Here is a 25,666-nt window from a genome sequence, read left to right on the forward strand (position 1 = left end):
CCGATGGAATTATTTAATTTACAACATTTAATTTAATATACAACAGACAATCTACTGCAGATTTTGCTGCAGCAAATTTGTCCTCATTCAAGATGCCATAGTGTTACCTGCAGTGTTCTTGTTTGATGTTTTATTTCTAACCACATTTGGACTAGTATTTTGTTTGTGGTGTAAAGGCAAGAGAACATTTTCTACCACTACTATTGTTAGCAGCGCTTTCATCATGATACTCTGAAATCTAAACCTGACTTTGAACAGTTCACAAAAGGTCACCCTCAGAAATCTTATGGAAAGTTGGCACCTGTGCAGCCCTTTCCATACATTTATACAGGGCACAGCATGTTTTAATTGAATTAAAAGCACATCATTCAACGTTCAGTCACAAGGTTTGAGAAAAGCAAGTGATCTGTACCATATATAATGCATTAGCTTATCAAAATAAATTTCCCATCATCTTCCAAAGGTTGAGGAAAAAGATCCTTGACCTCTACGCTCTGCACAGTGAAGATAGCCAGGGGCTGAGGAAGAGCAGTTGTCAAGAGAGACCGCTCAACACTTGATGCTCCAGCTGGGTCCTAAGATTTTTTTAAGGGCAGCAGCCTGAAAAGAAATCATTTCCAGGTAAGCACACTTACTCAGCATTTGGGAAGACTCCTCTTCAGATTTTTCAAACCGTAACTTTTCACTTTCCTCAGACAGCACTAGTTTGACATTGAAAGAAGTCAACACTGCTTGGTTTCATTGGTCTGTGACAAACTGTGGTGTTTCATGCAGGAAGGATTTCTGTTTGCCGTAACTGCTCTCCAGTATGACCGCATCCATTAGTGTTGAAAAATTCATAGCTGAAAAATTACCATTAAAACCATGTGCCCTTTCTCTCAGATGCACTGCTGCTTTTGCTTCACCCTCTCCTTTTATTTTCTGTCCTGCTTGACTGGTGTTGGGGAAACCACTTGTTGATGACGGCTCCAGCAGCTCTGAGCCTAATGATCGTAACAGTTCTCTCTACGAGTTTGTACCAACTCAGTCTTTTTTTTAAGTTCTATCTATAATCTCTCCACGAGCAAGGAAAAACAGCAGCATCCTCTTACAAAAGGAGCAGGGACATTACAAGCAACAATGCTTTAAAATCACTGCATTGCACTGAAGTAGTAGTTTTGCTACCAACGTCTCGGTTTCAGAACAAGAAATAATGCCAGGAAAAAATCAGCAGAGAAGAAATCAATTTTGTAACAAAATTTATTTTTGCTCTGTGGATACAAATCCCAAACATCAACAAACAAATTCCAGTGAAAAAATACCAGTCATTAACAATGAAAACTTTTATTATTATTTAATAAATAGAACTTTGGCATTCAAAATTCTAGCTGTAAACCCTACTTTAAAAAAATTACAAAATGAGGCAAGAACAACAAGCCTAAAGCTGAGCCAGCCAGTGGCTCCTTTACTTTTTACAACAAACACATTTTGATTAAGTCATGACAACTCTATTTACATATGAGGTATTCTGAGCGGTTCAAAAATTGAACCCAATTTACACAACTACCAGTCTTTGGGGACTGATCTAGTACATATGTCAGCTGTGCTTTTAACAGATAGCTCCAGACACTCCTCCCCACTGCACTAATGATATACTGCAATTAACACACACAAAAGAATCACATTATGCTTTGAGTTTCCTGCTCACGCTTCATAGAGAGCTGCATACTACAAGCAGGCTAACATTCCGAGCGCACACCTAGTACCTGTTGTCAGCACTTATGTTTCTAGATATTATGCAGAGTTCTTACTACAAAAGCCCAACAAAATATTGGCAGATAAGAGGAAAACAAGGTGCAGTCGTCAGCATTCTAACAACTCATCTAAAGTTCAAAGGGAATTTCTACTTAACTTCAGGCATAAAAAGGCACAAAGGTATGCAGCTGTGGAATTAATATTGCTAAGGAGCTACTAGAATAAATCATCCCTTTCACTAATAACCACTGACTGGTTTGAGCCAACAGAAGTGGATTAATTCAGGTCTTCTCCTCTCTCCTGACAGAACTCGTTACACCAATGGGAAGAGCCCAATGACATCTGCATCTCCTACGTAACACCAGTGAAAGGAACAAGTGCTAGGGAAGTGGGTCACAGAGGAAGGATTTTCTTTCTTTCCTTGTGCTCTTACCTTGCCAGAAGAACATGTGCTACAAGAAGCAGGCAGTGAGGGCAAAGGAAGGGAAGAAACATCTTGAAGTGAAAAGGACAAAACTTCAGCTCCTGCCATTACCTCAGAGCCACCAGCAGCTTCAAATGTTGAAGTCTGGGTGGGTGGTGGCAGCAGTGTCGGCAATTTCACAGAATTATCGCACCCTACAGTGACAGAACTGGGGCTAGGAACCTAAATCATGTTTACACAGTTGAGCTGCATGACTTCTACATAGCAAATAAACAGCATCATCTATAGCCTGTCCCAAGACTTTCCAAGTCTTTTTTCAAAATACATTCTTGAATACAGTAGTTACTGTAAATACCTTCTAAAAGAATTGTACAAATTCAATCTGAAACTATACAAAAAATTACTGTACAAATTTGCTGACAAACAGAACAGTACAGTATCCATTCATTAGCAGTTCTTTTTCAGCCCTTGAGATTGTCTAACAGCCACAGCAAAAAGTTGTCATGACTAAATCCAAGCAATTCCAATGTTAACATTCATTAATCAACTGTGTATTAAATATGCTGAATGAGATTCACACACACTACATTTTAACCAATTAATCAGTCATGCATATCATAGACAAAGCTTATTCCATTTAGAGGCATCTCTAAAGTGATGCATATATAGTAACTGCTACTACTACAACAGGCCCAATTTCAAGAAACCAAAGCAAAATACAGTATCAGTTTAGATATTCAGTTGGTAGCCTGCATCTTTGGCTCAACCATCCACCATTTACAGCCCTATTTTAATCTGACCGAGGCAGGTAAACTCAATTGATATATATATTTAAAACAAAACAACAACAACAAAACAACAACCAAGTGCCTTAAAGTCAACATAAATATCACGGGTTCCCTAAAAAAAAATATTAAAATGCAAGATTACAGCATTGCAAACAAAGTATTACAAATACAACGGGACCTCCTTCCTGAGGGACTTTCAACTAATACTTACAGAGCATTACAGCTCCTGAAGTGCTTTGCAAATATTAAATTACTGATCTCAACTCTGCAGTACATTCAGCAAGTAAGACAGTGGAGCCACACCAGTCAAGCAACAACACAACAGGACAAACAGACTTCAAACATCTCCTGTTGCTAGCTAATTCTCTATTAAATGCTCTATTTCCACAAAATTTAGAAAAATGTGTTGCTCAGTCATTTCTATAGCTACAGCATTTCCATCTAAGGAAGTAACAGTGTGCTATGTTGGTGCTCACTGTCACATAATGTTTCTAGAAACGCTGTTGCTGAATTTCTGATAGCAGACAGAAGTCATAGACTGGGGACTGTTCCTTCACTGCAGGGCCAAAACCACTGCACTACACCAAAGGAACAAGGTGTGTCCCTAATAAAAAAACCCAATGCTTTTGCATCAAGAGACACAGGAAAATTAGTGCAAAGATCCTTGATTTCAGTTTTGCACTAGTGTAACAGTACACTTTCAAAACTACTGAAAGAACAGCATTCAACAAATTAAAATAAAATGGCCTTCTTTTTTTTTTTTCCTTCAACCTTCGAGCTGAGATACCACGCAATTTCTCTTGAGATTTAATCTGGATGTTTTAGTGCCCACCGGAGCTGGGCCAGTCAGATTAATCTCTATCTGAAAATACTGTGTAGCAACAGTATACACTGCAACATAATTTTTCACAGATTAGTCCATGTGTAGGTTCATGATAGAGAAAACCGTCAAATAAATTAGTCATTATAGCAAAGAAAAAAAACCCAAAACAACAAAAAAAATCAACACTAAATTATAAACACGTTAACAGTAACTGCATAACAATGAACAGAAAACAAAACACCAAGTTAAAATTTGTAAATCCAGCCTACATTGTTATAACCATTTTTTCTTCTGTTAAAATAGATGTCATCAGAAAACTGTTGCTATAAAAATGTCACCCTAGAACTTACACAATTCTAACCTCTATGCTAAGTGATTTCTGCTGTTATCCATGATACAGATCAGCAGACTGACTTGCACACTGGCCACTTGAAACTTTAATTCACATGTATGACCGAAGGTCATATATTTTCGTTTTCGTTACCTGCAGTTAATTACCATCTTACACCACACACAACTGTTCAGATAACTTTCAATACTGATCCAGGAAAGTGGAAGTGTTAATATTTTATCTGCCCACGGGAGTGAAGTAGCACAGCCAAGTGATGCTCATGGAACAAACTATGGAATATGATCTTATTTTTAAGGTAACCTCTTCCTGCAAGAAAGGAGAGATCAAGAATAACCAAACAACGTGGAAAATTTTGCAGTCCTTGCATAACTGAGAATTTAATACTGGTAAGCGGAGACATTCTGTTTTGAGCCCTGACTTTGCCAAATGCCTAACACTCATTTTGTAGCTGCAGTAAAGAATGGTTGAGGTTGTTTACAACCTCATCAGAGGTCTCCAAGGATACAGATACAGAGAAGCCACATTTTGAAATGGAGGTGACATAAACAAAAAATATTATGGTATGAACACTAAAATACAGTCTATTCTTTTTGGACAGCCATATACTACCCTGCAGTTTCATGCCTCCCATTTTCTCTGGGCTTGTCACAGACTTGATGTTACTGAAATTCCTCAAAGCAATATGATAATGCTTAAATCTTATGGGATTCATGTGCATAAAGGAATTGAAAGTTGGTTTTCTTCCATTCTTCAGCAAACAAGCTAACATTCATTCCTAAAAGCAAGATACTTCCTGTAGCAAATTCTTCAGGCAACTTGAAAAGCATTTACTGTTTGCAGCGTTCTGAGACTGTTCCGACTGCAGTTCCTACAGCTAAGTGAAGTTTCAGAAGCCCCCAACTTCACCACATACAGTCAAAGGTCATTTGACTCTCTGCACTGACTTCAGGACACAGGTAATGCCACACAAACCCTTGAAGGAGGAAAGGACTGAGAGTAGTAGCAGCACGGCTGTTCCAAAGCTCCAATTCCAGAAACTAGTTGAAGCAATAAAAGGAAACCCAATGAAGGAAACAGAATCCAACTGAAAAATTCTTCACAGCTTGTTCTTAAGTTCAGTAGTTTGGAGAAAAGAAAGATTTCTTGAAGTTTGTACCACTCTGTTCAAACCATGTCTCTCCCTTCCCCACCCAGTTCCGAAGATTACATATGCATGATCCTCACAGAGAGGCATGTGCAGTGGTTGCTATCTTCTAATATGGCTCCTTAATAGAAATGCAAAGACCTGTGACACAGCAGCATTTAATAAGTCATTTGCTACTGGATGAAATGTTGTCATTGAGTGATGCAATTGTCCCCCATGTCCTGAGCATAACGGTCTGATATTATCGTCCTTAATTCATCAATATCCTTTCGTAACTGACAAACGTCTGAGAGCTTCTTCGAGAGAGTCTCTGTGCTGTGATAATTTTCATTCTCTTCAGCTGAGCAGCTCAGTGCTACAAAAAAAAAACAAAAGCCAAGGTTAAAGCTCTGACAGCTGTGCTCTGAATACATAAACCAGTCAGCCTCTCTTGAAATAAAGGGAAAGTCGCTTTAATTAACTCAAAAAAAAACCATGCTCCAGTGTGACGAAAGGCCAACAAAACATTGTACCACGTGAACTTAAAGCCAGTCCCTGCTCTACTGAAAGACGTCCTTTTCTTTCTGCACCTAGACTCAGAAATGACTAATCACTTTCAACAGTGAAAAACAGTGAAAAAGTTGGGTAGGATAACAATTTTTGAAGCTTCTAGCCACTCAGTGAAGAGGGATAGAAAAGCTTGGGAAATGAGACCATATAAGATTACAAGATAGTACTACAGATATGTTGCACTATTTATCCTGCTGGCTGACAACGATCTCATGGACTTTGAGTCCGGTATACGTGCACTCACAGCATTTCAGAGGTTTCCAGTGGCAGATGAATCTATGTGGTGCCTACAGAACACTGCACTTTTACCTTCCTACTTTGCTGAAGGTAGAGTTCAGCAAACAGTCTGAGTAGTTCTAATTAACATTCAGAAAGCACTAGGATATGATACATTCAAGTGGAAAAAAAAGTTCATTAAGCTTGTTAAAAGGAAAAACCTCACAAAAACTACACTCGATCTCTAAACGGCTGGCATCAAGATGTACTTTCCATCCACTTCGTATGGGAAGTGGAGAAGGATATGGAATTAACATTATCAAAACTAGAGCTGCCAGGTACCCAGGCATACACACACAGACAGCTACTGTCCCCTTGAAATCAGATATATACACGTTCAAACAGCAGACTTACACTACCATCTGATCACAAGGGGTTTAAGAAATGGCCTGCTTATGCCTCACCTTCTTTGTTATTTTAAAGGGCAAAATATGTTTGACAGAAAAAGTCCATTAACCCTTAGGGCTGACTGCTGCGTGCATCACAAGGGAGACACAAGGATACATGCCTTTCCTTTTTAAGGGCATGAATATATCCAGAAGTGAGTCTGTATGAACATCTAGACATCTCCTCCTGACCTGACAAAGACCTGTATAGCCTTAGGCAGTTGGCATCCCAGGTGTGCTAACAGCTCAGCACTTTCCAAGAGCTCCAGGAGTATACTTTGTGCACAACTGCTCTGGTTGCACAGTCATGGGAAGACTATCCTCTCCACCTGGCAAGAGAGCGCCACTTAGCTAAACTGCTATTATTCTGTGTCCAAAACACTAGTAAGCACTGGAATGATAACATCACTTACATCTGATTCCCAGCAGTAGAGAAAGGTTAGGTTCCTTGCCTTGAGCTCTCTGGGTAAGAATACTGCACAAAGCTTTCAACTCAAACAAGCAGTGGGACATCTCCTTGAACAACTGGTCTGCTACAGGCATTTTTTCAGACACTGGTTGTCGGGACTGTTCCACCTGCCGTATCTGCTCTTTCAGAGAAGCATTTTCTTCTGTCAGTCTTTGGTTCTTCATGAGAAATAAAGAAGAAAAAAGTCGTTAGTCTACAGCATGTAGCATCACAGAAAATTTCCTGTCTCAAACCACAAGCAATACTAAATAAAAATAGTTACTTCCATACATAAAAGATGGACCTCTCCAAAGAACAGCAAATAGACAGCTTTTACACAGCTCTTAGTGGCCTTCACACTTAAAACTTTTTCTTCTTGAGGTAAGGATGCCATTATTATATTTCTGCACAACATGTATCACAGCAAAGTATCTACTAAGCTCATAAAGCCCTACCACAAGCGACTATAATCACTTCCTGAGGTTCTTCTTAGCTGGCATGGTCATGGATTGGGTTTTTGGAGTTTTTACTTACTTCAGAGAAGGTTTTATTTAACTCTTCTATATTTTTTTCTTTTTCTTCAAGTTCATTTGTCATCTTCAGAACTGTCCTCTTTTCTTGCAAAAGCTTCTCTTGCACAGACTAAATTGAAAGAAAGCACAGGTAATCATTTTAAATTTTCACACTGCAGGTTAGCGCTGACAAAAAACATATCCTCAGTAAATTCCTAAGTTTGTTATTCATTGCTTTTGAATTACACCTGAATTTCTCCCAAGTTCCACTTCATAGTGTCCAACTGGGCTCCAAGAGCTCTATGGACACTAACTTAGCGGCACCAAATATCTGTGATATTCTTTAAAGTATTAGCATCTGATTTTAAGCAAACAGACCACGTATGCAAAATGTTACTCTAACACAGGATAACAAGGGATGTATGGAAGGCTAAAACAATCACACAATTTTTTTTATTGTATCCAAATTATTTCACTTGAAAAAAGCATACTAACGACAAGTTAACTTCATTTATGCAATTTCAGAGTTATAGCTGAACATATTTTTGCCTCTTTTTTCCATGAAGACTGTGGCAGGGGTTCCTACAAGCTTTCAGAACATAGTATCTACCTACTCAATTTATTATACAGCAGAGAAGAAAGCATCTGGTAGCTGACACAGTGTAACATCCTCTTTAAAAGCATTCACACAACATAAATCAGGATACGGTACTACAATTTTACTTTGCTAAAATAACAACTATAGGCAAAAAAAAAAAAAAAAAAACATAATTTATTTGTAGTTTATATTGTCTTTTTTTAACAGATGCAATAATTACAATCATCATTAATAAAATCAGAAATAAGTTTCTCAGATGCTGCTGTACTTAGGAACTAGAGCTTTCTGAGTTTGACTTCCATGTCAGCGATAATCAGCAATAAACCAACAACTCCTGCAACATGGAAAGAACTGTAAGATTCCCTGTAAGATTTTATTTATTTATTTTTATTTATTTTAATGAATTCAGCATGGCCACAGCTACCTTAGCTGTCAAACGCACACCTTCACTCTACTATATGTTTCCAAAGTCATCTGCTAAAATTCAGAAAGGGGAAGATTCAAATCATCTTACCTGAATACTAGCAACAGTGCAATAGCAGGCATGCCCAACCCACATCTACTGGGCTGCACATGGCCCAGCACAGCCCGCACTGCGGCCCACTCACTGCCCCACACCATCATGGCAGCCGTTCTTCCCACCAAGCGGCCTGGCTCGGGCCCAGGCACGCACCCATCACTCAGCAACAACCAAACATTGGTGTGCTATTAGCACCATCTCAGCTGAAACCAGGACAAGGGGAGGGTGCAGTGCAGTGCTAACTCTACCTCTTCCACTCATCATGCACACAGTCAAACTGAAAACCACACATACTGCATTACATGCGCTTGTGCCGCTTAGCGACTTCAATGCAGTGATTACTGACTGACAATAATATTTCTAGCTACCTAATGTAGTCTCAAAAGAAAAGGGAATCCAAGGAATGAAAAACTGTAGATGAAAGAAGAGTGTTCAATGAAAAAGAGAGAGAATAGTGCCTTCTTGTCAAGGCAAATAATATGACACTATGCTTAATTCATAAGGAAATCGCGTCAGTTTTCAGAGATTATCTTTGAAAAAGACAATATATGCAGAAACATTCTGTCAGATTCGATGAATATCAAGGAATGCTTTTTAAAGACAAAACAGCAGAACTGAAAAAAAGTCCATTACCTCAACCAATCCTTAAAAAAAAAGTTACAACTCAAACAGACTCTGTTACAAAAGCTACTTTATGTGGTACCAAATCTGATTGCAGTAAAATCAAAACCATTTACTGATGGTGAATTCATTATGCAATCCCTAGAAAGCGTGGCAGATACAATTTTTCCTGATAAAAAACAGATTTTTCTAAAGTCAGTTTGTCTCACCAGACCGTAGCCAGGCAAACTGAAGAAATGGGAAAATCTAGCAGAAGAAATTTGGACAGTAAAGGTGCTATTTCAAATTTTATGCTAACACCAACTACTAAATGTGGAAATAAATGCTACTTCTGAGAGGCAGCAGATTAACCTATTGATGCCATAGATAAGGCTCAACTTGTCTTTTTCGTTAGAGTAATTGATAATGAATGTCACTGAAGAAATGGCTTCTTTGGATCCACTAGAAGACAACAACAGCTCTTGATTTGTATGAAGCAGTAGAAATTTCATTACAGCAATGCTACTGATGGCACTCCGATGACAGTTGGTAAAGAAGAGGGACTTAAAGAGTCAACATTAGATTATGCACTTGCCATCACGTTTGATGAAATATCACTGCACCTTACATCAAGAAAATTTATGCACAAAGGCTTTAAAAATTGGTAACATCATGCAAATCAAAAGCTGTGAATTTCATAAAGTCCAAGGAATTTAATCATCACCAATTCCAGAAGTTTCATAAAACCATGCATGCTATTTATGAGAACATCATTTAGTTTTCTGAAGTAAGGTGCCTTCTGTTTTGATAAAGGAATTTGAGAATACGTTTCTGAATAATATACTGAAGGAAAATACTGAAATCTGATGAAAATACTGAAAAAAATTATCCCCTTGTTTGTTTATTTGTGACTCCATTTCAAGTCGATATAATGTATGTTATCTGTGAATTTTTAAATGGAATACATAGAGTTGTAATCAGGTATTTAACTCAAAAATATAACCATGTTTCTCCACCAGACTTTTCTAAGACCTATCTTTCCAAAGAAAAGTACCCCTCAGTTCACAATCACATCATATTCACGTCATCGCTTTTTGGCAGCATGCACATTTGAGAACAACTGTTTTCAAGAGAAAACTGTTGTTAAAGTTAGGGTACTATGGTTAGGCTGCGGTTGGACTTGATGATCCTTGAGGTAATTCTATGATTCAAGGATGAAGTACGGGAAAAGTAAAATTTCATGAGAAATCTCCAACAAACATCTTGAGAGCTCACTAAGAATTGCGACTACTTCCACTATACCAGACCGATGCATTAGTTTCACAAAAAACAAGGTCAAATATCCCACTATTTTCATGCTTTTGTTGCTCTTTTTCTGTTTTAATAAAAAAATATTAAAAAATAAAATGTTTTGTCACTTCCTTATATTAACTATATTATATTTATTACATGCAGCCCAATATAATCCATTTCTCTTCATTCAGTGCACCCCAAGCAAGCCCCAAACAAGCCAAAAGGTTGAATGCTTGTAAAGTTTACTGCTGATACGTATTCCTGACTTTTTCATCTTTCACAATGAAAAAAATCCTCTTTTGCCATTAATTACTGACAGATTTGATGCTGTGCTACAACATTGCATCTGAAGTGTCTTCTCCACTCCTAGCTCAGCATATTCATGTGTAAAACCTGTGTCAATTACTGGATGCAAATCCAATCTCATCATGCTCAAACTACAGCTGGTGCACTGGTGACAACAGTGTGTGCTCTAGCAATTTTGAATGTAACCTTCCACAAAGTGGAACCAGACACCATTATGGGAGGAGGAGATGGAATGTTTTACAAACTAATGGATCTCAATTTATAGAATGACACTGAGAAGTATGGTTTGTCTTGAATCTCTGTAGTTAAAATCCTAAGTATTCCTCTTCCAAAAGAAAGAACTCAGTCATAGGGAATTCTATGTCATAGCTCAAACAAAATGTTACAGAAAGATCAAAAGTCAATCTTGAGTAAAATATGTGTTTTAATTGTTGCAATATGATGGTGTGCTCAAGAGGGATATAAAACTATTAAAGAACATCAGAAAATGAGCTACAAAGATGGTGAAACACCTAGTTGTCCTCACGCAAGGTGCATGATGTGCAGCTGAGGTCCTTCGGTATGCTCAGCCCAGTGCAGAACCAGCTGAGGGGAGGCCTGATGGCAGCTGCAGCTCCTTGAAGGGAGCAAAGGGGCAGCGCTGAGCTCTGCTCAATGTGACAGCAACAGGGCCCAAGGGAACAGCATGGAGCTGTGTCGGGGCAAGGTCAGGTGGGGGTTAGGAAAAGGTTCTTTACCAGAGGGTGGTCAGACACTGGCACAGACTCCCCAGGAAAGCAGTCACAGCCTCAAGCTGATGTAGTTTGAGAAACATTTGGACAGCATTTTCAGACACTGGGTTTCAACTCTGGGTGGTCTTGTGTAGAGCCAGGACTTGGACTTGATGATCCTTGTAGGTCCCTCCAACTTAGGATACTTTATTCTACGATTCAATTGCAGTTTGGGAAGAAAGCCAAGCTTACTCTTATGTGAAAGCTATTCCTAAACGGTATGAAGAATGGAACTTTCAAGGTACTGATACTGTGGACTGTAACACATAGGAAACTATGTTTATGCGTTGAGGCCGGCCTTACACCACATTTGTGGCTTTCATAAGGAGAAGCCTTGTAACTGACCAGCCAGCTGTAGGAACACTGCTGACAAGGTGGGAAATAGTGAGAAGCAGGGCAGGGCCAACAGAAAATGGAGAAAATGGTGTGCAGCTTTGAGAAAATTTCCCAATAATGAGATTCAGCTCAATGGTGCACAAGAAACAAAACACTTTCCTCAAAGCCAGAAAACAATGGTGTTAAAATTTACACATTCAATCTAGATGAAAATACTTTTCTTTTTTCATCATAAGTAACAGGAATCATAAGGCAGAACCCAGAAATGCTACTTGTTTTTAGAACATTTCCACATGCTTGATGTGCCTCTCAGTTCACCCACACCATGCCCCTAGCAAGGAAGTGCTGAAATAGTGTGCATCCTATAGATAAGCAGTGGCTAGAAAGCACAGCTTCATGCTACAAAGGAAGGGGAGGAAGAAAAAGGATCATGGCTCCATGTCAAAGGAAACACTGCAGGCCAAGAGAGGGCAGGAAGTAGCTCTGCTAGATGCTTTTCCTTTGTTGTGCTCAAAGATGAGTGTAACATGCAGAGGTTTTGAACAATCACCTTCATTTTATTTTAAAAACAGTCTACTGAGAAAAATGGCCATACTGAGTCAGACTGAAGGATTTTTTGTGCGGTTAGCAGCCATGCAGAAGTTGCTTAGAGACAAGGAGAACAGTGCAACAAGATAAGGACAGGTACCCAACACTGATTTTCCATTTTCTGAGTATCTTCACTTTTTAACAGTCTTTATTGCATTTCTCTTGCATGAGCAAATTCAGGGACACCACAAGCTCCAATATGACACATGCACTAGATTATTTACATGTTTCAAGTCCATGCCAGCGACAGACATTAAATATTCTATTGTGTAGCCTTCCTTAGGGTGGGCAGATGGTGGTAGAACAAGTTCAGAAATATTACATTTCCCAGTATATTTTGAGAATTACATCTGTCATTGAACTTGCAATGCAAGCTGCTCTAAAATCACCTTTCAATAATATTCAAAATAACGTGCACATGGTCAGCTTACCAACTGTGCAACCTAGCAGCATCTACTAAATGGAAATAAGTGTTACTTCTGAGAGGCATACCTAACATCTATCACTCTATGCTATCCTTACCTTAAAGCTCAGGAAAAGCACAAATGCTGACCAGCTTGCTAGATCCCATAGTGCTATGACTTCCCAATACTCACAGTTCTGAGAGTCCTCTATAACCCATCCTTACTTTTCCCTTTTGCTTTCTGAAGTTACAACTTGGCGTTATTTCCAGCCCTGGCATAGATTGGGTTTATTATGACTTACAAGATTGACAGATGTAGTTTGGGTAACACAGGCACCATATAAGTTGATTCCTAGCTGTTTTGTACAAAAAAATGCTAATTTTGTAATATCTAAATTAATCATGTAAACAAGGAATATTTTATTTAAAAAGCAAACAAGACTCTCAGTTGTCATTTTTGTCCTTTGGAAGATGTGCAATATATACAGCATGACATCTTGTCAAGATCAACCAGAAGTTTAATCACTCACAGTCAGGAGAAAATAAATAAATAAACAAAAATCAAGCAAGCAAAACCATATAAGGAAGAGATCAAAATCACTCCATCATGACTATGAGCAAACAGAAGCTAGTACTGCTCGATTCACTGTTGTCTGAAGCAGAATATTTTCTTTCAGCTTGAAAAACTGAAAGACATTCTCAAGCATAGCTTGACAGTGTGGCAGAAGATGGGAAATAAAATAAGATTTCAACTGAAGATGAATTACATCTCTCTGCCAATAAGGGATTTCTATTTCTTACAAACTAATTTTCAAAGCTTCCCATGGAACAAATGTGAAAAGGATTGAGGATCAAAGATACAAAGAAACTGCTGTAGTCTGCAAGTAATTTGAGGGCTAACACCACTTCCAAATCTTATTTTCTGGCCTTATACAAATAATCTCAAAATGGGAAAGTTAAGAGAAAGTCCCAGAGAATAGAATACTCCTCTGTTCACAGTCTGCTGCAGCTACTCAGCATTTCCCAGTCACAGATCCCTAAAGTCACTTCAGAATACGCAGATAAAAACATCTGTATAAACGGCTACTGAAATCACTAAGCCTCAAGATAAAGGTGATGGTGAGAAAAAGATTAGAGAATTTAGGAAATACAAAAGGATTTAGGATGGTGAAAAATAACGTGTGTATTTCAACAAAACAATCTAAACTGAATTATGGAGAGGGACGGAGAATTTGAGAAGGTTATGGAGTTCAATTTGTGACCTTGTTTCTTGAATAATGAGAGTACATCTGCCTGCGCCATAATTTCCACATACGGCAGGCTGCTCTGTGCAAACGTAACCATTTGATAGATTTTGCTGTCCTCAAACCAAGGAGAGCTTAGATGCCTGATTCTGCCTCTCAGCTAACAGACATACTTTATGTTGCAACTCCACACTGCTTTTTTCCAGATATATTTAATATATTGTAGTTCACTTATCAAAAATGTTGTTGTCAACAGACACCAAACCTGCTGTTTACTTGCACAACTTACTTTCTGCAGATACAAATAAGAAAACTCTGCTCCAGTGTGCGAAGTGAAAGAAAGAAAGCACATTTTCCTATCAAGTGCTATGCAAGCAGTTTTGTATCTCTTTGTTACTTGGATTCTATCTCCATAGTGAATTCCCTTCCACTTCAGAAGGAGAAGGCATTCAGCTACCATTTTGTTCTTCTCCCAAACCTAAGGCACACTGAGCCCGAGTAGAGATACCCTCTTCACCCTCAGGGGTCAAGCCTGTAACTTAATTTTTGCTGCAGAGTATGGGAAGAAAAAATCTAGAGACAAATACCAATCTGGAAGATCACAGAAACTGGAATTTATTGAATTTGGCTTCAATATTTAACGAAAACAGATGTTTACTTATTGTTTTTAATGTTCAGCTTCTTCTAGAGCTAGTCGTACTTTCTTCCTTATATCCTGTATAATGTTTCCTTTTCTCCATAACAAACACTGGTCACCAAGCACCTTTCAAGGATCAAGAACTTGATGTGTTAATCTGATCCACAGAGCTGCAACTGACTTCTAGTAACCTCTAATGTCTTGAAAAATCCTTCTCTATCCTGGGTGTCCAAGATCCACCACGAGAACACTTAAGTGAGCAATATATCAGAAGACAAATCCATTTTAACTCTGTGAAATTGCATGGTATAAAAAGGCACTCATTTTGCTAGGGATCTCAGCAGTGAAGCTCAATGTCACTTTTTGTACTTCGGATTATCGAGTCCCAACATTTGATGAGATGCTTCACAAAATGCAGTTCTCAAACTTGAAATACATAGTTCTGATATGACATCTACTAGACCAGCTGAATAAAAACGCTATATAGCAACAGCTTACCACTTTGCAAGTATCTGAAGAGTGTTAAACCCTAAAACTTCAGTAACAAATACATTATAAAGCTTGCAAGAGAACATGGGCCGACCACAGTCTGTAAGATTAAATTCTAGTATTTCTGTCTTTACATCCTATTTGGATGTCATCTTTATGAAGTGAACATGGGCAGAGTAAACAGAATAAACTCTCTTTCTTACCTGGATATCTAAAATGAGTCCCTCTATCTGTTTTTGTTGATTGTCTATGACCTAGAATATAAAATTGAGTAATTTAATAGGCTTGAAACTCTAAAGCCTGTGGCTTTTTTTTTTCTTTAAATCAACTTAGAGGTGTGTAGCCACAGATTTTACATGTTATCTTTGAAAAACCAAATGACAAGACAGAGTTTAACTCTCATACAACTGCAAATAAATACAAAATAATTCAACTGAACAGAAGCAGGTATTGAAGAAAAAACTGATTTAGCAATAAATGTATAATTTGTTACAGAGACAAAATAACAAACAAAAAGCAAATACAGGATTCAAGGTCAAAAATACCACATGCAGTTTGCAGACTAACCTTACTGGCTTTCTCGTTCTTTTCTTTGAGACATTCATTCTCATTCTGAAGCTGCTTTGTGTCCAACATTGGAAGGCGAATACCATCTTCCAGGCACTTTTCTACTTTCTGCTGCAAGCTGCCATTCAATATAAAAAAAAAGAATTGACTGTACTGAGAAAATGCAGAAAAGCTTTATGTTCTGGCAAAAAAAGAGGAAGTTTCACCATTTTCCAAAAAGAACTGCAAAATCATAACACTAGCAGAATCCAGCCTAATGAATGAGCAAACCAACAGTGGATAAATGATACAGAAACCCTAAATGACTGAAGTACCTGTGGTACTGACTACAGTCAACTTATGTAAAAATGATTTTATGGACCAGACACAGTATATCTCCAGAAGGGCACAGATCCAGCAGTATGGCATAAGGAGAAGGCAGATAAGACCAAGGAAAACTTTGTGTAAGTTCACAGCTGCTCTGTGCTGCTGACCAGCACTGGTCAGAGCAGTCTTTGAGCTTCTCCAAGTTACAGGAGCCTTAAAAATCCAACTTTGTCACAGGAGCGTGTGTGACCCAAAGCAGAATCCAGAATCTGAGGCAGCACTGAGTACTGGCAGCCCACCTTGCACACCCTCTTTATCTGGCTTGCCAGGGAGTCATGAGGCCATTTCTGCCAGCTGCTTCCACACCAAGGCATAACATTCAGGCCTTCCGCAGCTAAAATCAAGCTCCCAGAATCATACAGCTTTTGCCTGCTCACCTTCACTCAGAAAGAACACAGATTTTATTAGTATTAATCTTGCTGCCTAATTTAGAAACGAAGGGTCACTTCAGCTATTTGTAGGCTTTCAGAAAAGACAAAATGATCCCCCTCTAGATTATGAGGGCACAAAGAAAAAAGGCCTTTCGTTGGTAAGATGGAAACAATGTGTCAACAATTTGGCTGGCAAGACATCCTCACTAGCTTGCCTTTCATCATGGAAACACTTTCAGACTGCTATGGCATGCATGTTTACGCAAGGGTGGGACGCTGAACTGCAGTGACATCCACATAAAATATTGAAAGTGATTCTCCCTACCTTTTTTATTTGTTTGTTATTAAACAAAATGTTGTATCTCTGCTGATCTAAAATGTACCACTGCATCTCCAAGTTTCATCTGGAATCTTCACAGGGCAACCCATCCTACTGTAGTTGGCTTTGTTGCTTTTTTCAAACACAGTTCTACAAGTTCAATGATAGCAGACAAGCAACAGCTACATTTCTCTGTAAGTATCCCTCAGATTCAGTGAAAAGATAAGAGACAGCTACAGTTTATTTAAATCTTTGACCCTTAACTGATAAACCCTTCAGCTAATATCCAGGGGAGCTTTTCTGCAGTTTGTGACAAGATTAGTTACAAAGAAGGAATGCTGACAGTTTCTATACAGTGCTCCTTTGCTGAACATGTTTACTCTATCCTCTGCCTGGCAGCAGCCTGTGATGCCACTGCGCTGGTGTCCTACATCTTCAGAAATGGTAGTAAGGAATTTCTAAACAGACTTCTCTATGGTATTCCTTGCAACTTGATACAAACCAACTCTTGTTGGATTTTCTAGTGCATTACACAGCCATTCTGCAGAGTAAAAAAATTATGCCACAAAGTCCTTAATATTGCAATAGAGCGTAAGTGGAAAACAAAACAAAACATTATATATTGATATTAGTTGGTAAAGCACATCTCCAGGGCTCAGTTCAGGCAGCTGTTCATACCTCTGCACTGTCGTAACCAGCTCTTTTTCTTTTTTCTTCTGACACACCAGTTGCATTTCTCTCTCTCTACACTGAGATCGAGCCTCTCCAAGTTTCTTCTCCAACTCAGTCATAGTTTCTTGAAGTTGCTTGTTCTTCTCCTCTAGAATTTGCAGCTAACACAGGTTACATTAGTCAGACACAAGGCCATATTAGAAGAGCTCACAGCAGGCCACAGCTTGGCACTTATTCTATGCATAGTGTTAGCCCCATCACAGTTATGTAAGTATGACAATACCTTATAGCTACTAGCTTTAGTCTCCTAAAACGCTGAAACACTTCTCTTCCTCAACAGATAGGGGGAAATGTATTGGAAAACAGTAAAACATTTGACAACAGATATTACAGAGCTTATATTTGCTTTTAAAAAGTAAAACCAACTCCTTTCATCTTACCCGTTTAGTCTGACCTTCTATATCATCCAGTGTTGGTAGGTCAGCCAGGTATTTTTCTAAGGTTTCAATCCGTCTCTGCTTTTCTTTGTTTTGCTCTGACTCCTTCTGGCATTTCTTTTTCAGGCTGTTAATATAGCGGTCTCTAGTTTTAAGCTAGAAAATAAGAATAAATGTTTTAAGATTACAGTGGAAAATAAACCTGCTTTGGGACCAGAGGCTCTTCAGGAATTATATTCTCAACTGCAAAAAAGCATTAATTACTGAAAGAAAAAAATAAAAATAAAAATCCCAGCAGCACAAACTTCCAGACACTCCAACCACAGCTGTTCCACCTATGCCTAAAAAGCAAACTGTACAATTTAAAAGATAAAACAGATGTATTTTTTTCCACAAATGAGCACGTTCATATTAAAATTAAAATAGCTAAGTTGGAAGCGACGTACAAAGATCAAGTTAAACTGCCTGAACACTTCAAGACAAACCAAAAGTTAAAGCACACTATTGAGAGCATTGTCCAAATGCCTCCTGAACACTGACAGGCACAGGACATCAACCACTTTGGTAGGAAGTATGTTGCAGTGCAAAAAATGATGAGGAGATACTTTAGTCTCTTCCCTTCTTCTGACCTAGGAAAATGACTTGAAACACCGAGATCTAAGAACTTAACCCAAGAAGAACTGCAGCCAATAACTGGTCTGTGAAGCCATCTGTCAATTACATCAGGTGACATCAGAACAGAACAGCTGCTTTCTTAAAGCGCCTTGTACTAAGTTTGCTTATACTGCTGGTACTTTTTTTTGGGGAGAAAAAAAAAAAAAAAAAAAAAGAGAGAAAGGAAGCAAAAAAAGCAACAGATTTTCCAGTCAGAGTCCAATTTAATGGAAAACAGTATCGCTATTACTCAAAACTGTGTAGTAACTCAAAGACAACAAGCACTTAATATGACAGTAAATGCAAAATGTACTTTTATTTGGTACTAAGGACATCCACCTCAATGAGAAATGACAATGTCAGAGCTCAGAGTTGTGGGCAACAGAAAAGTTTAAATTGATAGTATCTAGAAAGGTTTTTCTAGAAAGAGCCTTCTAAAATAGACCAGAAAACTGAGGATTGCAATAAAGGCTAAGTCCTTTTTTTTTTTTTTTTTTCCCCATTATGACCTCAAAACTGAGCTAAGCTTTCCAAATAATTTAAAATCCCTCAGATTAGACAAAAATCAAACTACACTGCATACTCAAGCGAGGCAAAGTTGCAATTCAGCCATCACTTTCTGCCACAGCATGCCCTGTAGAAACACATACTCTCCCCACAATCCAAGTCCCAGGACAGCAACTAAAATACATTCAAGTAAGACAAATGGCCAGGAGCATGCGACTGTCCAATATGCAAATCCCTTTTCTTTGTTTCTCACACACCAATAAGGATGAGAAGTTGAACAGTCTGAATACTGCAGTACTTCTGACAAAGATTACATGATTTCTGAATCTTTTTGTTTTCCTGCATATGTACACTAAGAAATTTTCTCACCTACAACCTCTACCTTTCTCATAGCTACAGTGTTTGCCTTCGGATTCCTTCTGTCCTCTTTACATTCTCAGCATCAGCCCAACAGCTCTTTTTCTACCTTCTCCTGAGATGAAAAAAAGCATTTTATCTTTACCCCCTCCACTCACTCCTGCCATTCTACTGAGAAGACAAGAAAGCTTTGTTGGTTTGGTGTTTTGTTTTTTTTTTATTATTATTATTTCATCCCTCATGCATGCATATATGACTTAGTTGGGACAGGCTCTCACTACCTGGCAATTAAATACTAAAGCATGCCATAGAAACCAAAGGGCTGACCATTAGTACCAACTACCAGAGGTGCCTTGGAGTCTTCACAACTAATCCCAGAAGAGGGAGAAGGAGGAAATAGCAGGGTGCATGTACCTGAACTCAATGTTTTTCGGTTCAGCAGCGCAGCTTACAGATGAAATGCTTCAAAACTATAGCGAGAGCTGCAAAATCTACAGATGCCACAAGGCACACTTGTGCTTGGCAGAAAAAAAAGGAAGAAGCTAAGCACTTGTGATAAGAACACTTGTGAAGAGTGATCTAGTATCTACCTTAACAGACTCCTTCATCTTGGAAGCCACAAGCTGCCAAGCTATCTGGCCAGCCACAAAAGAGAAGCCTTTTCAGGCTGCTGAAATTTCAGCACCCACTGAAGCACTTCCAGTTACCTCAATTACACACTGAGCACATGTGGAGCCTGAAGAAAACAAACCTCCTCTTCAGGTACCAGTACTATTTGCAAGGCGGTAAAAACACTGCCTTGCTTGGTATGTCAGCATGTGGAAGAGAGGTATGAAGCCAGTAACGAGTAATGGGCACCTCTTCCCTCTGCAGACCCTGCTGTTTCTCAACAGTGTGTCCACTATATTAGACACAGCACTTCAGACCAAGAAGTTCTGTAGCTCAGTGCGTAATTTCCAACAGGGCCCATATGCAGATATCTACCAGTAAGGAAAGAACGTGGATAACACATTTTTCCAGTCTCCAGTTGCTTTTGTCCACTTTTCTCCTGAGGCAGTTATGTTTTCTATATTCTTCCGTTGGATATTGGCCTTGTTGCCCTCCTCTGAACCTCTTCCAGTTCCACTGCATCCTGTTTTTGTGATGAGGGAGACTCTTCTAGACCTTTCATCAGTGACAATTGATGGACAAGGAAATGGCAGAGTTCCTTATGTTTTTTTCCCTCCCATCTGCACTAGAACAATCACAGCCTGTCTCTTAGTGTCAAAAACATATAATCTGCGCACTGTATTTGTTTTGTATTTGTTGTATGTTTAAAATGTCAACATAAGAAAAAATATTTGCAACAGTAGGTAGCTAGAGAATTAGATACATATAGCACGTGTCCTTTCAAACATGCACTTACAAAGCTTATCTAATAGCTAATTTGCTTCAGGCTTCTATCATTTCCCCAGTCGCTGGCCGAGTCTGACTGAGGATTGAAAAGCCTCTTCAAAAACATAAGCATTCCCTCAAAAATAACCCTAGAACAGCTACCAGCCATAATCCTTGTTCAGTACATAAATTCTATTTTTTTGTCCCTTAATGTCTGGTACCACCAACAGGGACACCGAGATTTCTGGGCTTTGGGGTTCTCTGTGCAGGCACAGTTGAGGAACTGCAGAGAGGGCTGTCCCCAGGCTTGGCACCCAGCCTACTGCAGGATCACCACACATTGCCTTCCTCCCTCTGCAGTCTTCCCTCAAACAGGAGGGCATTCAATGTATTACTACAACACATGCTCCTTTCCTGTCCTTTTTCTTGTTGAGAGCCTTTTGTTCAGCACACAGAATGGGTGGGTGCTGTGAGGTGGATCAGATCTGTACAGTGAATCAGGTTCTTGGTAACCAACTATCCAGCTGACACAGACTTTGGGGCACAGCTGCTCAGAACTGCCACCATTCACAGCAGCAGTTCCTACACAGGAACACAGGCACCAAAAACACTAAAAGAAACAAGACGAAGCAGAAGAATTCAGTTTCTGCTCTTCCTGAATGTTACTGTCAATGAAAGGCATACAACAGGATTTATCTGTTCCTTTACTGTACCACATTGCTCCTGCCCCTTGAATCTGCATGAATATAAATCTAAGTACAACAGTAAGATTTACTGATTAAAGAGAAGGTAACCGCCAACATCTCACTGAACATTACAAATCACTGATCAATGGCACATTCCAGCCTGTAATAACGTCGAGACATTCAGAACCACCTTAGGTACTGCTTTGGTTTCCAAAGAAACTTCTTATCAAGAGAGTTCCAAGAACACAGTTAGCTAAGCCTCTTTCTTGTCTCAGATTGAAGGCTGCTTCATGCTTCCTAAGGAAGTTGTAAGAGAATTGCTTTTCGTTGAGTAGACACCTTTAGCACATCTCAGAGTGTGAGGCCTGCATCTATGCATCATGTTAAAAAGGAGCTTTCATTTCCATGCTTCTCCTGTGTTTTTAGGAAATACTTCAGTTGTTGTAATAAACATACAAGTTAAATGAATTCTTAGGCTCAGAGCAGAGCAGACTTTCTTCAAAATAAATTTAACTGATATATGGTTAAAATTGCCATTACCAGGTCTGAAATATGCAGAATGATTGATATTTCTTCACTACAGGTTCAGATTTATCCACTTCCAATGCCTACTTTCACAGATAAAGTTTATCTTCATTTTGAAAATAGCTCTGTAATCTCCACACAAAGTTGCTTCCTAACAAGCTCAATATATGCCATTTTAACAAGGTCAAAAGGAAATTTGGAACATGAGAGACACTTACTTTTTCTTCCATCTTCTTTTTCTCCTCGCTAGATTTGTTTGAAATCTGCTTTAGAAATTCACTGAGTTGTAACTCCTTATTCTCAGCCACTGCAATCTTTCTCTCAAGCTCCTCAAGGTGGGGTGCTGATCTTTCTGAAACGTGAGGTTGCAGTGATGCACTCTCATACTGTGGTTGCTTTCAAAAAGAAAGAGAACAATCATATAAATGAACACACACATACCACTGCATACTTTAACAGCACAGCAGAAAACAGTCTTGCTGGTTTTTTTTTTTTTTTCCCCCTCACTTTCAGGAAGGGTGGAGTTTGATTTTCAAACATTAAAATGTGTGGGAACGGTATGTATCTCAGGAATCTTCTGCAGAGAAAAAAAGAAATGAAAAAATGGAAGCCGGACACTTACATTCACAACATATGAAAATGAACACTGTGTGACATTTCCCCCTCAGATAAACCGAAGAGGTACAACTTTTCTTCCAAAACAAACAAAAACCTCCTTAAAATTCAAAGGGAATGCGTTTTCAAAAAAAAAAAAAAAAAAAAAAAAGTCCACTACACAACCCTATTAGCTCTTACAGAGAAAAAACAGTGTCATATATTCACAGACATTTTATAAAGTAAGATATGCTCCAACCTCACAGGCTCCGTTAAAGTAGAACATTAGACAGCAGTGAAACGTCAGAGCTATCACAAGTGAGATGAGGGGTGCAGGGACGGTCTGAGATAATCGCTACAACCAGATGGCAGGCTTGCTGCCTTCTGTCGTGTCCACCAAAACCCTCCTCCCTATCTCATGCAGTTCAACATTGTTCTCCCACTTCCACTGCCCACGGAGAGAAAGCACAAAATGGAAATCAACTGCCCGTGGGATGAAAAAGGAGATGCATCCCATTAGGCTTTCAGTTTCACATTCTTTTAATAATATAAACTGGAACCTTTAAAGAAATTATACAGAGAGCTTTTAAAATAACATTCCTTGTGCAAAGCATTATAAGAGATTAAAATCTCCATTAGAGCAGATTTTCATTTGCCAGTTAATCTTATGAAAAGCAAACAAATCAAGCAGAAATCCTAAGATCTATTATAAATTGCTTGTATATTTTAAAGTATGAAAGATGAAAGCATCTGCTGCTTTATTTGAAGTGTATTTGCTATACTAAGGTTACGTACATTCACATTTCAGTTTCCATGATTTTTTTTTCCCTTCATATTCTTAATCTAGACAGAGTTTTAGGGTATTTTATTAAGAAACTTCTGAAAGCACTGAAATTCACATTCAGAGATCATTTCTATCCACCTTCATACTGAGTTTCTACCTGAAGTTTCCTCCCATCTTACACAAAACACACACCACCACCTTACACAAAGCTGTGCTATTCCAAGAACATAATTAACATCAGGCTGAAGTATATTAGCTGAGATCCTGGTGCAGCCTGTGACAAAAATGATCAAGTAATAAAAGAGGATGGCAAAGCTATTTCTCTGCATTTCTGCCTTTAACATTTTCCTCCAGCACAACCATTTCGACACGTGGAGGTGTTGAGATGGATTGTATCGATACCATCTCTGTAATTACTGCTTTGGGTAGCACCTCCTTGGCCAACTCCACAAATCTTTCATCAGTGTTTTCAAATATTTTATCTTCTAATATCTCCTTATATAGCTGTGTTACACATGTGCTGTTAAAAAACCACCATTTTTGCACAGTGCTGCAATATGAATGAGGATTCTTACCCCACTTTCCTCAGATTTCAAAATAAGCATGTACACATTATTAATACAACTTAAATTTCTACAAATCTGAAGAAAATAACAACATTTTCAGGATTTTCCACTCTGTGCAATTTACAGTTATCCAAAGACACAACCTTTAATAACTATAAAAACTCATCATTTTATCCTACAGTGAACTGTGAACACCATTTCAAGTGGCAGTTACTGCGTAATTGAAAGATTCTCTAAAACAAAAATATCCACCCTACCTGCAAATTAGTCATGTATGGTTCTTCGCAGTTCACAAGGTGGCTCAGTCTTGCATGTTGAGCTCGTAATTCATTCTCTCTGATTTTCTGATGTAAATTGTTAATCTGCTGCTTTTGCCTGTAATAAATACATTTTATTTGAAGATAAATGGAATTGAACAGAGATCATAATAAAAAAATGATTTTGAGACTAGTACTGGAGAACACTACAGTGATGTACGCAACTTAGTTTCTCTCTTCCACATTGTCAAATGAAACAGTAACAAATAGACAACAGAATCAGATTAAGTATTTCATAATCCTGGATCTACTTTAGCTGTGGGTTGTTTTTGTGTTTTGTTTTTTTTCTCCACTGCAGCTAGACTGCAACAAGCCTAGTTCAACACCAGAACTGGAATCTCATCAGGAGTTATTAAACTAGAGCTGCCATGCATCCTTCACCTAAGCATCCCCCAACTGGCCTGCACTCAACTGGGAATCATAAATTAATCTTTCAGAAATATGTACTTGAATACCATTTTTATAGGGGCTGCAGAGCAGCTTCTGTTGTAATTTTTTCTTACACCCAGAAATGTAAAAGTAGCAAGAATTACACAGAAATTAGAATCCAAACAAACGAAATTCACATCTTTAGTTTACTTGACTGTGCTCTGGCTCCTCTCTCTTTCTGAGGGCTGACTTTTGACATAGCTTAAAGAGATTTACAAAGCAAGGAGCAGAAAAATTAAAAAGATGTCATTACAAAAGTTAGTCTGCAGGGCTTTCCTGTGATGTCTGTCTTTCCATGCTGCTCCAGGCCTTTTAAGTTAGTTGCTTCATATATGTTTCCCACCACTACAGTAAAATCCTGCACTACATACTAAAGAATTAAACCTCTTACACCAATCATTTGGCTAGCGTACAACAGAAATAGCACCACTCTTCCATCACTGTTTAATTCTATCATACACTGTATCACTGTATTTAAATTATTACTTTGTTTGAACTAATGTGACTAGATAGCAAATACAAGAGACATCTCAACCCCAGCCCAAGTTACACGAGAGACAGACTGCCAGCTCTGCTGTTCTCTCTGGGAAGAGCTGGGTACCTCATGAAGTGACTGGAGTGGAGTCATCAGTACCTACCAGAAACACACAGAGCAACTTGCCTGATCAATCTACAAACAGCTTTCATTCATGCCCAGCAAAGCTGTGGAGTTTGCCTCTCTGGAGATCTTCAGAAGCTGTCTGGACATGACCCAGTGAAGCACCTCTGGTTGTCCCTACTTGAACACTATTTGGACCAGATGGACTCAGAGGTCCTTTCTGACCTCAGCTCTTCTTTGATTCTATGTATTTTCCATGTACTCCTTTAATTCTACTTTCTTTTCTTTTCTTTTCTTTTCTTTTCTTTTCTTTTCTTTTCTTT

At 38.6% G+C, this 25,666-nt stretch overlaps 1 protein-coding gene across 2 annotated transcripts in view; it reads right to left on the minus strand.

Annotated features, from left to right (window-relative positions):
* Window positions 1-1,254: 1,254 nt before the first annotated feature.
* CEP85L (centrosomal protein 85 like) overlaps window positions 1,255-25,666 on the minus strand; it is a 141,495-nt gene continuing 117,083 nt past the window's right edge. For both annotated transcript variants that reach the window (XM_042811955.1, XM_042811945.1), the window contains exons 5-13: window positions 24,257-24,374; window positions 22,274-22,450; window positions 17,956-18,108; window positions 17,522-17,676; window positions 15,788-15,905; window positions 15,424-15,474; window positions 7,459-7,566; window positions 6,890-7,103; window positions 1,255-5,620 (exon numbers count right to left, since the gene is read on the minus strand). In XM_042811955.1, coding sequence (XP_042667889.1) covers window positions 5,457-5,620; window positions 6,890-7,103; window positions 7,459-7,566; window positions 15,424-15,474; window positions 15,788-15,905; window positions 17,522-17,676; window positions 17,956-18,108; window positions 22,274-22,450; window positions 24,257-24,374 — 1,258 coding nt within the window. In that variant the 3' untranslated portion in view covers window positions 1,255-5,456. The remainder of the gene's footprint in view (window positions 5,621-6,889; window positions 7,104-7,458; window positions 7,567-15,423; window positions 15,475-15,787; window positions 15,906-17,521; window positions 17,677-17,955; window positions 18,109-22,273; window positions 22,451-24,256; window positions 24,375-25,666) is intronic.

The sequence above is a fragment of the Centrocercus urophasianus genome, unplaced genomic scaffold (assembly GCF_019232065.1).
Source record: "Centrocercus urophasianus isolate 14NV4802_14NV808 unplaced genomic scaffold, USGS_Curo_1.0 seq_10, whole genome shotgun sequence".
Lineage (NCBI taxonomy): Eukaryota > Metazoa > Chordata > Aves > Galliformes > Phasianidae > Centrocercus > Centrocercus urophasianus.